This window comes from Eucalyptus grandis, chromosome 10 (assembly GCF_016545825.1).
Source record: "Eucalyptus grandis isolate ANBG69807.140 chromosome 10, ASM1654582v1, whole genome shotgun sequence".
Taxonomy (NCBI): domain Eukaryota; kingdom Viridiplantae; phylum Streptophyta; class Magnoliopsida; order Myrtales; family Myrtaceae; genus Eucalyptus; species Eucalyptus grandis.
In genome coordinates, this window is record NC_052621.1 from 22,569,661 (window position 1) to 22,582,074 (window position 12,414).

A 12,414-nucleotide genomic window follows, 5' to 3' on the forward strand; every position below is an offset into this window, starting at 1 on the left:
CAGTTCAGGTATCTACCCGGGCGAATAGCAAAAACGATGCGAATTAAAGAGGTATAACATTAATAATGAACAGTCGCCAAGGGGAAAAAAAGCGCAATAGGGCCGCGAAACCATAAAAAAAAAAAACACAGCGAGCGAGCAAGAGAGAGAAAGAGAAAGAGAAAGAGAAAGAGAGAGAAACAGGAGGGAGTGTGAAAGATTTATAGATAATACAAAGGAGAGACCGCTGAAGCGCTGATCTCTCTCCCCCACAAAAAACCATCCCCCACCCAGTAAACCTACTCGCATTGATCTCTGCTCTTTCCCCTGCCGCCTCCCTCCCTCTCTCTCTATCTCTTCTTTTTCCTGGAAAAATCTTGAATTTTTCACCCATTGGAGCCGGGCAACGAAAGCTTCTAGCTTTTCCTTGTTCTGCTTCTCCTTCTTCTTCCTGGTCCGTGTTATTTTCCCTTCCAGAGGGTGTACTCTCTTGGGTTCGTGAGGAAAATCAGTGGGGTTCGGCCAGCAATTTCGGTACTTTGACTCGCGCGCCAGTTGGGACTCTTGGAGTGACATTTTCTTGCCCACTGCATTCCTGATCCTCCCGCGGTCCCGTTCCAGCTTCTGGTGAATGTTCAGGAGATCTCATTGATGGGTCCTGGACTGTAGATCTTGAGGTCGGTGGTTGCTGCTGCAATTTCCTCTCTTTTTTTCCGGCTTCCGGTGGAGATATTCCGAAGTCTGAGTATATTGGATCTCTCTAAATCTCTTTTCTTCTTTCTTTCTTTCTTTCTTTCTTTTTTTTCTGTTGTTCAGATGATGGAGAAGGAAGCGAAGAATCAGAGAGCCAAGGAGCCGGATTTTGTGTTGCAGTGGGGGAATAGGAAGAGGCACAGATGTGTGAAGGTCAAGAACAAAGACCACAATTTCTCCTCCACCAACAACGCCCCTAACAATAACAGCAGCACCAGCAAATTGTCTTCTGATTCCTTTGGGAAGAAGAAGATCATGAACGGCGTCGTCAATACCAAGAGGGATTCGTCCCACCACTCACCTCACCGAGGTCTCAGCAGGTAGGGCCAAAATAACTCCTGGGAAAACGGAAAAACATTAAAAGAAAAAAAAAAAAACAATGAACAGAACAAGGGGAAAAAAATCCAAAATCTGGGTGCGTTGTTGTTGCTTTATTGGAATTTGTTAAAGTTTTTCCCTTTGCATTGTTTCTCCTTGCCGTTCTGTTGTCTTTCTTCTGTAAAGATTGTGAGGGATATCTCCATTTTCCTTTTTTTACCTTTTTTTATTTATTTGGTTTTTGATATGAGTATTTATGGGGAATACTATTAGGGCACGGTGTTAGGTTGTTAATTAATGGTGAGAAGATGCAGAAGTTTATGAATCACTTGGCAGATGCCTTTGATCTACTACCACTGTTTGCCATACATTGGCAGTTACACACTGTTTGACCCTGAATTTACTCCATCGGTCCAAATCTCTTTAACTTTCAAGTAAAGATTTGATTAAAAAGCAAGAGAGCAAAATTCAACGCACTGGTGATTTTTCGTGGTATACGCTGATTGATCAGTAGGAACTCGGAGGCGCACATGAATAAACGCAAGGCGTCGCCGGAGAAGGAAGACCGGTTCTACACAACGAGGGGATCGTTGGGTGCAGATGAGAATGGGAAGGTGTTGTTGGATCACAACATGAAGAACGACAAAGGGGTGGTTGTCTGGCCCAAATTGTTCCTCTCCTTATCCAACAAGGAGAAGGAAGAGGATTTCATGGCGATGAAAGGGTGTAAGCTTCCTCAGAGGCCTAAGAAAAGGGCTAAATTGATCCAAAGGAGTGTGCTTGTAAGTTGTTTTATCATAGGAATGTAGAAGATCCTATTCTTTCTCAAATGAGTTGTTGATTGAGTCTGTATTTGACTCTCTGTTTTGTATGCAGCTGGTGAGTCCTGGTGTTTGGCTCTCTGACTTGTCCCAGGAGAGATACGAGGTTCGAGAGAAGAAGGCTTCAAAGAAGGTACGCTCGCGTTCTGTCTTCTGTCTTTCGTTTACCTGAATGTCAGATGGTATTGTCTCACTGCCTCAAAATCCAATTTCTGTCATCAATCAAGGAAAGTGAGTGAAAATTGAGTAATGACTGGGATTTCTCTAAAGAGCGATAAAAAGATTCTGCAAACAGAAAATATGTAATCAAAATGTACCCTTTTAAGAGATCTTTTCCCTCTCTCCCTCATTGGGGGAGGAGAGGGAGGAGGAGGGTTGTTCATGGTGATTAGAATTTGATTGGATCTTGATCTATTGAAATGTGAAAATGTATGGTGGTGTTTGTCGATGCAGAAGCCCAGAGGGTTGAAGGCAATGGGAAGCATGGAGAGTGATTCAGAATGAGAGATGGAGAAGATGATTACCCAGAAAGGTGTGATAGCTTCAAGAGATAGAAACAACAGAGAGAGAGAGAGAGAGAGAGAGAGAGGGGGAGAGGGAGGGAGATAGGTGTCCTTTTGGTTTGTTTGTTCTATTGTAGAGGATTCATTGGAAATTTAAGTTGATTTTGAGTTTTTCTCTTTCCATTGTAGTTTCGTGTTCTAAGGTCTTTGTTGCACTTCGTCATTATCGTTACTCATATGATGTTTCACCAGAAGTTTTGACTTTTTTTTTTTTTTCCCATTTCCAAAAACTGGTGAAATATTCATGTTCATCTCTATATTAATATCTGCATATTTTTGATAAGTTTTATGGTGTTTTGTATTAAAGAAAAGTCAAAGTTATTAAAACCACAAGATTTGAAAAAAAAAATGTATATATTTTAAAAGCAAAACTCAAAGGAGCCTCATATCTTTGCTTGCCTTTTTTCAATTCAATTTTTGAATCCGCGTGTCCTGGGCGACGGGATCGTCTCAATCATTGCCTGGAATCAGGATGCATCTAAAATTAGCGCGAATTAGCGGTAAAAATGAAATCTTTCGTTCTCTCTTTTTCCCCCCCTTAACGAGGCGCAAACATTTCACGTGGGTCATTTTCTTTTTCCTGCCCTTTCCTCTAATCAAGACGGCTGCTCCACTTTTCATCCTCCCTCCTGCCCTTCCATAAACAGGGAAATAGCAGAGGAAAGATCGCTGAGCTGTCCCAATCTAAACATTTGCTCCACCATAAACAGACACAAAACATGTGTTTGGAAATGGCACAGTATTAGAAATCATGTGTCTGCCCCGTCTCAGAGAGCAAAAAGATTTAACAAAAGATTGGTTTGGTGCCAGAAGCAGGAAATAAGAAATACCCAGAAAAGAGGAGGTGGGTGGGGGTCGGTATCTGGTGCACGCTGCTCGGTCCATCTCTTTCTATTTTGTCCCTGTCCATTTTGAAAATTATAGCTGAGAACCCAGTAAAATGCAAAGGCCTCAAAAGGAGTGGCTTTCATCTCTTTTCCTGTCTTTCCACTGTTGGGGCATCTGAAGTCATGCAACTCTTGTTGTGGTTCCAAAGGAGTTTGCATAAATCAGTAATGCAAGTGGTGTGGTTTTCCTTTCTCTCTCTGCTCTCTTTTAAGGAAAAAGGGTGGGTGAGGTGTTCTTTTTCTTTTTGCCTTGAATTTTCGTGTGGAATTTATTCTTCAATTGGCCATACATGTAGATAGTCAAAACGGCTCTTATCTGCATGTGTCATCAGGATCTTGAATGATGAGGGGGATGCTCTGAATTATAAGAATCTACCACTTTGAGTCGATAGGACTAGAGAAATCCCCGAAGTTTCATGTAATCTAAAGAACCCTAATCCTTTAGAATCACCCTTAACCTAGCCCCACATGCGCGTGCGTGCACACACAGTGGCTAAAAGATCATTGACGTTAACGGGTGGTCGATGGGGTTTGTGTCCATTGATGACGTCAAGCCCCGAATTTTGGGGAACTAAAACCTTGGCCACCTTCGTGGAAGACCCGTGATCAATGTTGGGAACCGGAGATTTTGGGTTTGTTGAATTGGTGACGCTAGGTTTTACCTAACGCCTGTAACCGGCGTCTTTTCTTTTTGGTAAAATTTTTTCATTTCATGCGATCTTTTCTGAGTTTCTATTCCTAAACAAGCAAATCTCTATGGCCATGCATCGGGGGGCACGGAATAAAAATCACTCAATAGCAATAAACACGTAATTGAAGCAAATATAAAAAATAACACGAGGTGTATCAGGCAAAATAAATACGGGGTCTCGCTGCTATTCCACGGGATAGGCCCTGCGAGTAATATTTATTGATGGACATGCTTAAAGTCTGAGGAGATGCAAAATCGAACATCAAAATCACCGGAGGTTTCAAAGCAAAATAAAATTTAAGATAAATTACAACAACACTAGCGAAAATGATAACGCGCCCCACTAGGAAACCGACGTTTATTCAATCTTTGACTTCTTTAATAACGCGCCCCCAAATCAGAAGTTAGGACGAGTCCAAGTACGTATGAACAGAGCTAAGGATGCGACCAACGATGAGAAGATGAACGACCGTCGGAATGTCGATCGCAAATGGTCGGATCGGCTCGAACGCGAGACTGCTCGAGCAGCGAGTCGACATTGTTAGGATGGTCTTTGCCATGGCATTTGAGGAGGAGAGTCGATTGCCCCCAGCTTATCATGACGAGTTGCAACAATTCTTCTCGGGACATCGAGGGCGGTTTCTTTTGGGTCGAATTTCTTTCGATTGGCTGGTGCTTTCGTCTCTTGTGTGCCTAGTATGTCCAATTAACCACTAATTTTGCTATTTTTGTTGTCACGTAACTTGTCGCGTAGAAGTAAATTTGAGTTATGTACTCAATCTTTCTGCACATTACAAAAGTAATCAAATCGTAAAGCGCCATTTGACCTTTTGATCTTGACCTAGTAGCGGCAAACTATTTATGCTAGCCCCTTCCACACTAAATCTTGAGTCCAAACCTGCTTGCTTCCACGAAATGTTCCGAATTCTTCAACGCTGACGAAATTGAGTGCTATTTTGATAAGTACAAGATCTATGTTGAATAAAGCAAAAGAAGTTCAGGACTATTATGTTGAATAAAGCAAAAGAAGTTCAGGACTATAAATGTCGAGCACTTATAATTTATGGTACAACAATTAAGACGGGTTCACAAATTAAGAAAAATCAATTCCGTCCAAACAACTACAAGAAATTAATCAAAAGCAAATCTCAAAACTCAAATTACGTCGATCATTTTCTTGCTAGAAATTTCCTACTTGAATGAAATACTGAGCTTATATGTAGGAGCTTCAACTGATCTGAGTATTAGAATTTACTTTCAAACACTCTAATTTATTAGTAGGGGTGAGCAGTTTTAAATTCCATATAGGTTCCACTTGAAATTTGACACCTACTTATTGAAATAGATTCCTAATTTTTTTTTTTAAATCTAGGACCTATCTTACATACTATAGAACCTAAAACCTACATTGTCATAAATTCTAGAAACAGTTACAGCGTTTACTCAAATTTCATCTATATTATTAATTGAACGATTATAAAGACCGCAACTTGATATTACAATTTATTAACCATAAAGCACATGAAAAATATGAATATTAATAAAGTAAAAGTGTCAATCATAAAATGGAAATTCTTTCGGATGATATACTCATCATCGAACAATATAGAATATTACAAGATTACACGAAAACATGAACCAAGAAAACATTAAAACTTATTACCGATTCAAGGTTTCAGGTTCTAGGTTCTTTTAGCTAAGCACCTAAAACCTACTTGTCAAAATAGGTTTATTCATTTTTTTGAATTTAGAACTTACCCTGCATACCTTAAAACCTAGATCATTTAGATTTTCATTGGTTCGGTTCTTAGGATCCAAGTTCTACCTTAGAATCATGCTCATCCCTACTTACTAGCTTTGTATGCAAAAGAGAAATGAAAAGGTAGATACTGAATAAAGAAGAACAATGTAAGGTTTGAATTACTTCAAAAATATTGCGTGATTATAAAGATTTAATTTATATATTTAGATCTTATAAGAGATTTTTGGGATTTAAATGAAAGTTATTCAAATGTTTTTTCAATATTATATTTTTTAAACCTTTTAAATGGGCATCATTACAGTAATTACTAATTTTCCTTTCATAGTACCCTACCCAAGGGGAAGTCGAATCTCTTGCCTTAGTTATATACTGACATAATTCACCTTATGACATACATTTGCTTTTGCCGAAATTCTCGGACAAAGTTTGAGGTTGAAATTATGCTTTGGGGCTCAGCTTGTATTATGGAGAGGTCTATAGCATATACTATGAATGAACAAGGGGGTGTTGGCTTCTATGGCAATGAAGTTGCTCATCTTCTCATAATCTTGAGTTCAAGCCTCGTCAAAAACACTCCAACAGCAAATTCCAAACACACTAGGTCGATATGGAGGAGTAAGCTTTTAAGATCGCTCAGGGAGGTGGACCATTCGAGACGGGAGAAAACCGACCCGTACACCATCCGGCTGCTATACCAAAAGATATGAAAGAAAATAGTGCGCATGGTATGTTCGACCAAAAAACCAGCATTTGTATATGCCCGCTTACATATTCAACAAAATCAGCAGCGGACCAAGCCAAAGTTGGGAATTAATAAAATTATTTGAGGAGCGAAGACAAAGGGGAAACCTTCTTCGAGGAACCTTACAAGGTGACTTGCATGTTCGGAAAAGATCCCAACTTCTGTCATCCTGAAGCGTCCAGCAACCCTGCAAACATCAAAGTCAATTTGTCTGGACGTTGGGGCCACGATGACCACCCGTTCACGAGGGGTTTCGGTTTTGAAATGGTGAGGAAATTTGAACCGTGGCGTGGATCTTGGATTCGTGGCAGATGAACAACCGCCGTTGATTCTTGATCATCATTGCTCCAGCCCATCCTGCTCATCAACCCATCTTTTCTTTCATCATTTCACACGTTAACGAGGGACGAGAAACCGGGCACTGTTCAAAGCGGAAAAGAGAGGAAAAGCAAAATGATTCTTGCGGGTTCGAAATTTCGCCAACGGTCCATCGGGTGGTTCGGAAAAAAGGTTTCTTGGCCGCCCTTTCACATGCGAAAGGGCCTGTCCCCACTCGCAGGTTCTCGAGGATGTCGAGAATGCTCGTGGGTCATAGGCTCTTTTGCTGTCGGAAAGTCTGAAAAAAATTTTGAGTACACATTTGAAATTTTTCGAACCTCTAATCCCTGGCTGAACTGGCCCTTTTGGATACGTTCACTGGTCGTTCGGATCGCCCCTCCTTCCCAAGCTTACCAGAATTTGCAATTGTGACAAGAGATCTTTCTTGTAGAATGTTGGGATTTTACGCGTCGAAGGAATTCGATATTCGATATGGGATTCTAATTTAGAGTAGGCTCTTTAGATTAAATCGAGTAATTTTTTTTTTTTTTGCGTATCTTTTGTGCACGACTTTCGTCTTAATCGGGCTCGGGGATAAATAGCAAAATATAGAGACCCTACAACAAACTCGAAGTCTCGTGTGAACTAGGGTACTTTTGCTCCATACAAATTCATTCACAAGCACCTACCAATCTGTTGCGATTTCCCTTTCATGTAGGCTTTAGGTTTCCATATTGCTCACGTCAGATGTCTCCAATCTTATCATTGGTCCTACAGTAACCTCCCATTTTAATCATGGCTTGAAATTTATGAAATAAGGTACATTCTAACAAGATTTATTTATATTCACACAGGATATTAAATTTAATTCGTACCTTACTATTCGTGAATCGTACCAAGATGATTTATAGCAGCTATAAACATTCAAAATGCACGACTGCAGGTTTCTGGTGATGGGTCAATTTCATAAGGCTAATGGAATTGTTTTTCAAAAAAAATTATACCACATTAAAGCAGTGACTGAAATGCAAGGACCTAACTGTGATCTTAAAAGTTCATGAGATTATTCTGTGATTTTTCTAGATTTTCATCACCCAGAAATGTTCAAAAATTTATTCGATAGGTTGTAACGTCTTTATTTAATGCATTATTTGTCATTTTCTATTGACATTCTACCAATGACCGATTCTCTGAAATCTTATTTGTTTTATTCAATTTTATTTTTCCTTTGGGCATCACCAAAATATGAAATTGAGCAACATCTCTCAATGGAAATTTTTATCATATATCAGTGCATCGTATCCACGTTTTCTTTCCAATTATCTTCCACTTGATTGTGGTTGTACATCGAAATATTATATAAAACACATGAGATATCGTAGATGTACATGCCCAACAAATGAATCTGCAATATCGGAAGGAGAAGGGAAGGGATTGATTTTCCTGTGTACATATTGCACTCAATAGACAAAGACTTTTCTTTGAAAACTACATTTGGTGTAATTTCTGTCACAGCTTACCTAATCCTCAGAATGGAATAAAACGCGTCCATTCCTTCAAAACAAACTCCCAATGGAAGAATTTCATTCACTCACGCCTCAGTCATTCACACCTGACGCATGTGAAACCCTCACAGGGGAAATAGAAAAGAAGAAAAAGAAGAGACATCTAAACAAAAACTAACTGAAAATAACCATAATCTTCCAAAACAGTAGTTAAGAAGACAGCAAAAGGTGGGGACCCTCACATTGGCATAGAGCCAGCTGTCTGGCAACACCACCAAGATCCACCCTGTCAATCTCTCTCTCCCCTCTTTTGCTGACTATATAAAGTGATCTTTGTCACCCAGCACCAATGCCATTGGATCACCTTGCCTCTATCTCTCTCTGCGTCCATAGTAGAGAGACTCTCAATTCTTGAATTTACTCTCTCTCTCCGTGTTTGTTCAACAAGCAATAATCAAGAAAAGAAATGGAGGCAATGAAGATGAAGCTCTTCGTGGCAATGATGGTGGTGCTGATGGCCGCTGCCACCGTGCAGAAGGCAGCCGCCGCTGAGGCCCCGGCGCCGAGCCCCGCCTCTGATGCGGCCGTCTTTGTCCCCACCCTCTTTGCATCCATTGCCGCTCTTGCTTTTGGGTTGCTTCTTTGAAGTGTCTCCAAATTCATGCACTCATCCGACCGAGCAGAAAAAGCAATGGCCACTTAGATCATAGAATGGTTGCACATTTCACCCTGCACCCTCATTTTTATTTATTTTGATTTATGATATGTATTCTCCCTGGGCTCACATCTCTTTCTCATTTATTCTTTTGTATACACGCATGAGAGTCTTGGGGTTGTCACAGGTTTCTGATGATTTGGTGTTCATGATGTGATTGCTGAGATCTGCTTTTAGTTTGGTGTGTTTGGAGGGGACTTTGTATTATACTAAGCATTGATGAGTATAAGAATTCTATTGTGATCATTTTGCATAGGGAATGTGAGTATATTTGTCTTTAGATTAATAAGGAGATTATGGAGAGACATGTGATGTGAGGGTGTCTGTAGACACAATCCCATTCTCGTCTTTCTTCTTGTAATATGTTCCTCATGTTCTTCTCATTTGTGTATCTTGGAGGATTCATTTGTCGTTGTAATAAAATTCTTTCATTTTGTATTTATGTTTTCTCTAGCAATTTGGATGTCCTCCCTATATAATTTCACCAGCACATGTATAATTGCCGGGGGCTAATACAGTTGTGCTCCTCTTTCAAAAGAAAGTGTTGGGGGAGTTTCATGAATATATATATTCATTTTCCTTTCAAATTACTCCCTCATTTCGCTCTATCATATCTAAGGGAAGTCCTTTATAGAAATAAATTGAATCAATTTATTCTTTAAGATAGGACTGTTGCAAATGGAGTCGCGGGGCTGGCAATCAAGCCAATTTGAACATTGTGCAAAATTTGCTAAAAATTGCCAATATGCAAAGAACCAGTTACTGTGCAGACTTCACTTTATATATATTATCAAATAGTAGTGAACTTTGGAGAATTGATGGTGCCGCTGATGAAGGAATGTGAAACTGGGAAATACTATTCATGTAAGGAATCATTCAAAGAGGAAAGAGGGGGTGTGAAACTTGACATGTGGTTAGGTTTGATTATGTGGGAAGGTTGGAAGGCAATGGGTGGTTGGAGAAAGAAGACTCAGCCCAGACACTATGATTGACCATTCTTTCTGGCTCAAATTTCCATCATGAACACATGTAACTTGGCCAACCTACCGTCAAGCACATGAATGAAGCATTGTGCCAGATGAAAAGATTCTATTTTGCTCCATTTCTGATCTAGTGAGAGTAACTCCAGAGACATCCATAAAAATCACAGAATCTGCAAGAGGAGAGAGCTTTGACAGTAATCTTTGTTCTTATCAGTGAGCTCTGTTGTTTTTTTCTTTTATGCTAAAAAGTTGACGCATGTTGCTCTTGACGTCAAAGGGATTTAATTATGTTTGCAAGGAGGTCTTCCGAAGGAAGGTCATGTGTCATTGTGAATAATTGTAGACATTACATCCAAAATTGACAAGAATAAAAAAATAGATAACGGGGCTTTATTAAATCAATATCATCTCATTTATGAGTTGGCCAAATAGCAAAAGAGTTGGGTTGAAACCTATTAGGGGTTTGAAAATGGTAAGGAGATGGGAAAAAAAAATCAATCCCGCCTCTGCTCGTTTGATTTGATTCCCATTTTTTCACAGACAAGGCGGCTCAATTTCGTTGATCTCCGTGAAATTGATTTGAGGGTTTAATCAAGATCGACATATATGATTTTTGCCTAATTTAAATCTCAGTAGGCTTTGCTTAGTGATTGAGGATCAAGGTTACTTTGGGTGCAACATAATGGAATAGAATTAAAAAAGAATGGAGTGGAAGGGATGGAATGGAAAAGGGGATCTTAATTCTTTTGTTTGGTTTAAGTAAAAATGGAGTGCAACAAGCATCGATTTGGTTTGTTGTAAACGAAGAAAATGATGGAATTGAATGCAATGAAAATTTCAAAGACATTTAATGTAGTCAAATTATTTTATAGCATTAATTAATCCGGAACATAAAAATAATTAAAAACCCTATTGATACCATTAAATATATATTTTTTATTTACCAAAAATTATTAATTACATTAGATAATCTAATAAATTTCACAAAGGAATAAACAAAAATATGCATAGACATAAGCCTACTTTATTAAATAAATTTGTTATTTGCTTTAATACGTCAAAATAATAATTAATAATAAATTTCTGCTTGTTATTAATTGAAATACAATAAATTAATTATTTGGAATGAGAGCTCCTTTTTCATCCAAACATGCCACAAGAGTATTTTTCGAAACTGTAATTTCTCGTGAAAATATAAATAAATTGGTGTTATACCATAGTTGTATATTAGTAAAAGTTGGCATGTTACAATATTTTCGATATTTTTATGAAATAAAAATCAGTATTTTATGGGAGAGGGGCCTAGTCTTCTCCAACGGCCACATGTATCAATCAAGAGTAGGGAAGAAAAAGATCTTTTTTTTCCCATCCCAAAATTTTCCCTTTAGTTCTCTCATTTTGTATAATGGAAACCTGCTAAGAAGACAAAAGGGATTTTTTTTGGTATGGAAATTGTAGAAGAAGATGACGTGTGGCATGCCCTATCATTTTGGGAAGCACATGGGAGTCGGCAAAAAAGGAAGAAGACAGGAACCACAAAGGGGCCTTTGGTTGGTGCAAGCAAGCTTTGGATGTAAGCTAAGATTAGTAGGCCCCCCCAAAAAATGAGTGGCACCCATGTTACTTTACCTTCTTACTCTTTCTTTTAATAATTCTCGACGAATGAGATTTCTTTTTAATTTTTAATTTTTATTTCACAATGCTATGTGCAAAGATTCTTCCTTTATGGGATTCCCATCCCCAAGACATGGTCAAGACAATTTGAATTAAGTCTAATTGTATAAAATTCGAAGGGAAAAAGATTACATATCACCAATATTTGAAATTTAGAAGATAAGTAACCCATTCAATAATATTATTCGCAGTAACTTCTAGTCTTCCTTTACAAAATGCAATGCGCTGAAAAACGTTCCAATGTGCCAATTTAGATAAGTTTATCCCATAGAAGGCATGAATCTATTAAGGTTCATAAGCAAGTACTGGAAAATAACTGAGGAACAATAAGGAACTGTTCCCAAGAACTTTTCAGAACTAGTTGTTACATCCTGTTATGCTAATGAAAAGGTTGGTAGCATAAATTAACTTTAGCTAATCCTCTATGATGGTCTAATTAGAACGCCGTGGTCGATATTCTTAAGTAGCATTTGGCGATGCTTATGTTAGTAAACTAATGCTCAAGCTCACGGTCAACCTACTTCTTGGTTGGTTGAAAGTCTCTCTTGGTTGGTCATGTTTCGAAGGTATTTCTATAAGCAACCATCATCCCATAAGAAGAAAAAGAAACAATCTCCCGTGACATTGTTTTTTCCAATGTAAAATGTTCAGAAAATGGTTAGACGGGTCATGGTAGCTTTCTTGAGTAGACCTAGAATAGGTC

At 38.7% G+C, this 12,414-nt stretch overlaps 2 protein-coding genes and 1 long non-coding RNA gene across 4 annotated transcripts; 2 read left to right on the top strand and 1 right to left on the bottom strand.

Moving 5' to 3' along the window:
* Positions 1-132: 132 nt before the first annotated feature.
* LOC104422283 lies at positions 133-2,628 on the top strand. Of its 2 annotated transcripts, none has more exons than XM_010034558.3 (5): positions 133-656; positions 796-1,052; positions 1,562-1,832; positions 1,927-2,004; positions 2,325-2,628. In XM_010034558.3, the coding sequence occupies exons 2-5, from the start codon at positions 796-798 to the stop codon at positions 2,373-2,375; spliced, it is 657 nt and encodes a 218-aa protein (XP_010032860.1). In that variant the 5' UTR covers positions 133-656; the 3' UTR covers positions 2,376-2,628. The 2 variants fall into 2 exon arrangements, with proteins under 2 accessions (XP_010032860.1, XP_010032859.1); XM_010034557.3 differs by having other exon boundaries at positions 1,565-1,832.
* On the bottom strand, positions 1,368-2,325 carry LOC120289046. The gene is made up of 2 exons (XR_005546989.1): positions 2,189-2,325; positions 1,368-2,083 (listed from the first exon to the last, which is right to left on the bottom strand). It is a non-coding gene; the product is annotated as an uncharacterized LOC120289046 (long non-coding RNA).
* A 6,039-nt stretch (positions 2,629-8,667) lies between the features above and the next one.
* LOC104422285 (arabinogalactan protein 13-like) lies at positions 8,668-9,496 on the top strand. The gene has a single exon (XM_010034559.3). It carries the CDS (start codon positions 8,806-8,808, stop codon positions 8,983-8,985), a length of 180 nt encoding a protein of 59 aa, XP_010032861.1. The 5' UTR covers positions 8,668-8,805; the 3' UTR covers positions 8,986-9,496.
* Positions 9,497-12,414: the final 2,918 nt, after the last annotated feature.

Coding starts and splice junctions, on each gene's coding strand:
- LOC104422283 (XM_010034558.3), top strand. CDS start 796: ATGATGGAGAAGGAAGCGAAGAATCAGAGAGCCAAGGAGCCGGATTTT. Junction 1,053..1,561: donor CCTCACCGAGGTCTCAGCAG/GTAGGGCCAAAA, acceptor CTGATTGATCAG/TAGGAACTCGGAGGCGCACA. Junction 1,833..1,926: donor TGATCCAAAGGAGTGTGCTT/GTAAGTTGTTTT, acceptor TTTTGTATGCAG/CTGGTGAGTCCTGGTGTTTG.
- LOC104422285 (XM_010034559.3), top strand. CDS start 8,806: ATGGAGGCAATGAAGATGAAGCTCTTCGTGGCAATGATGGTGGTGCTG.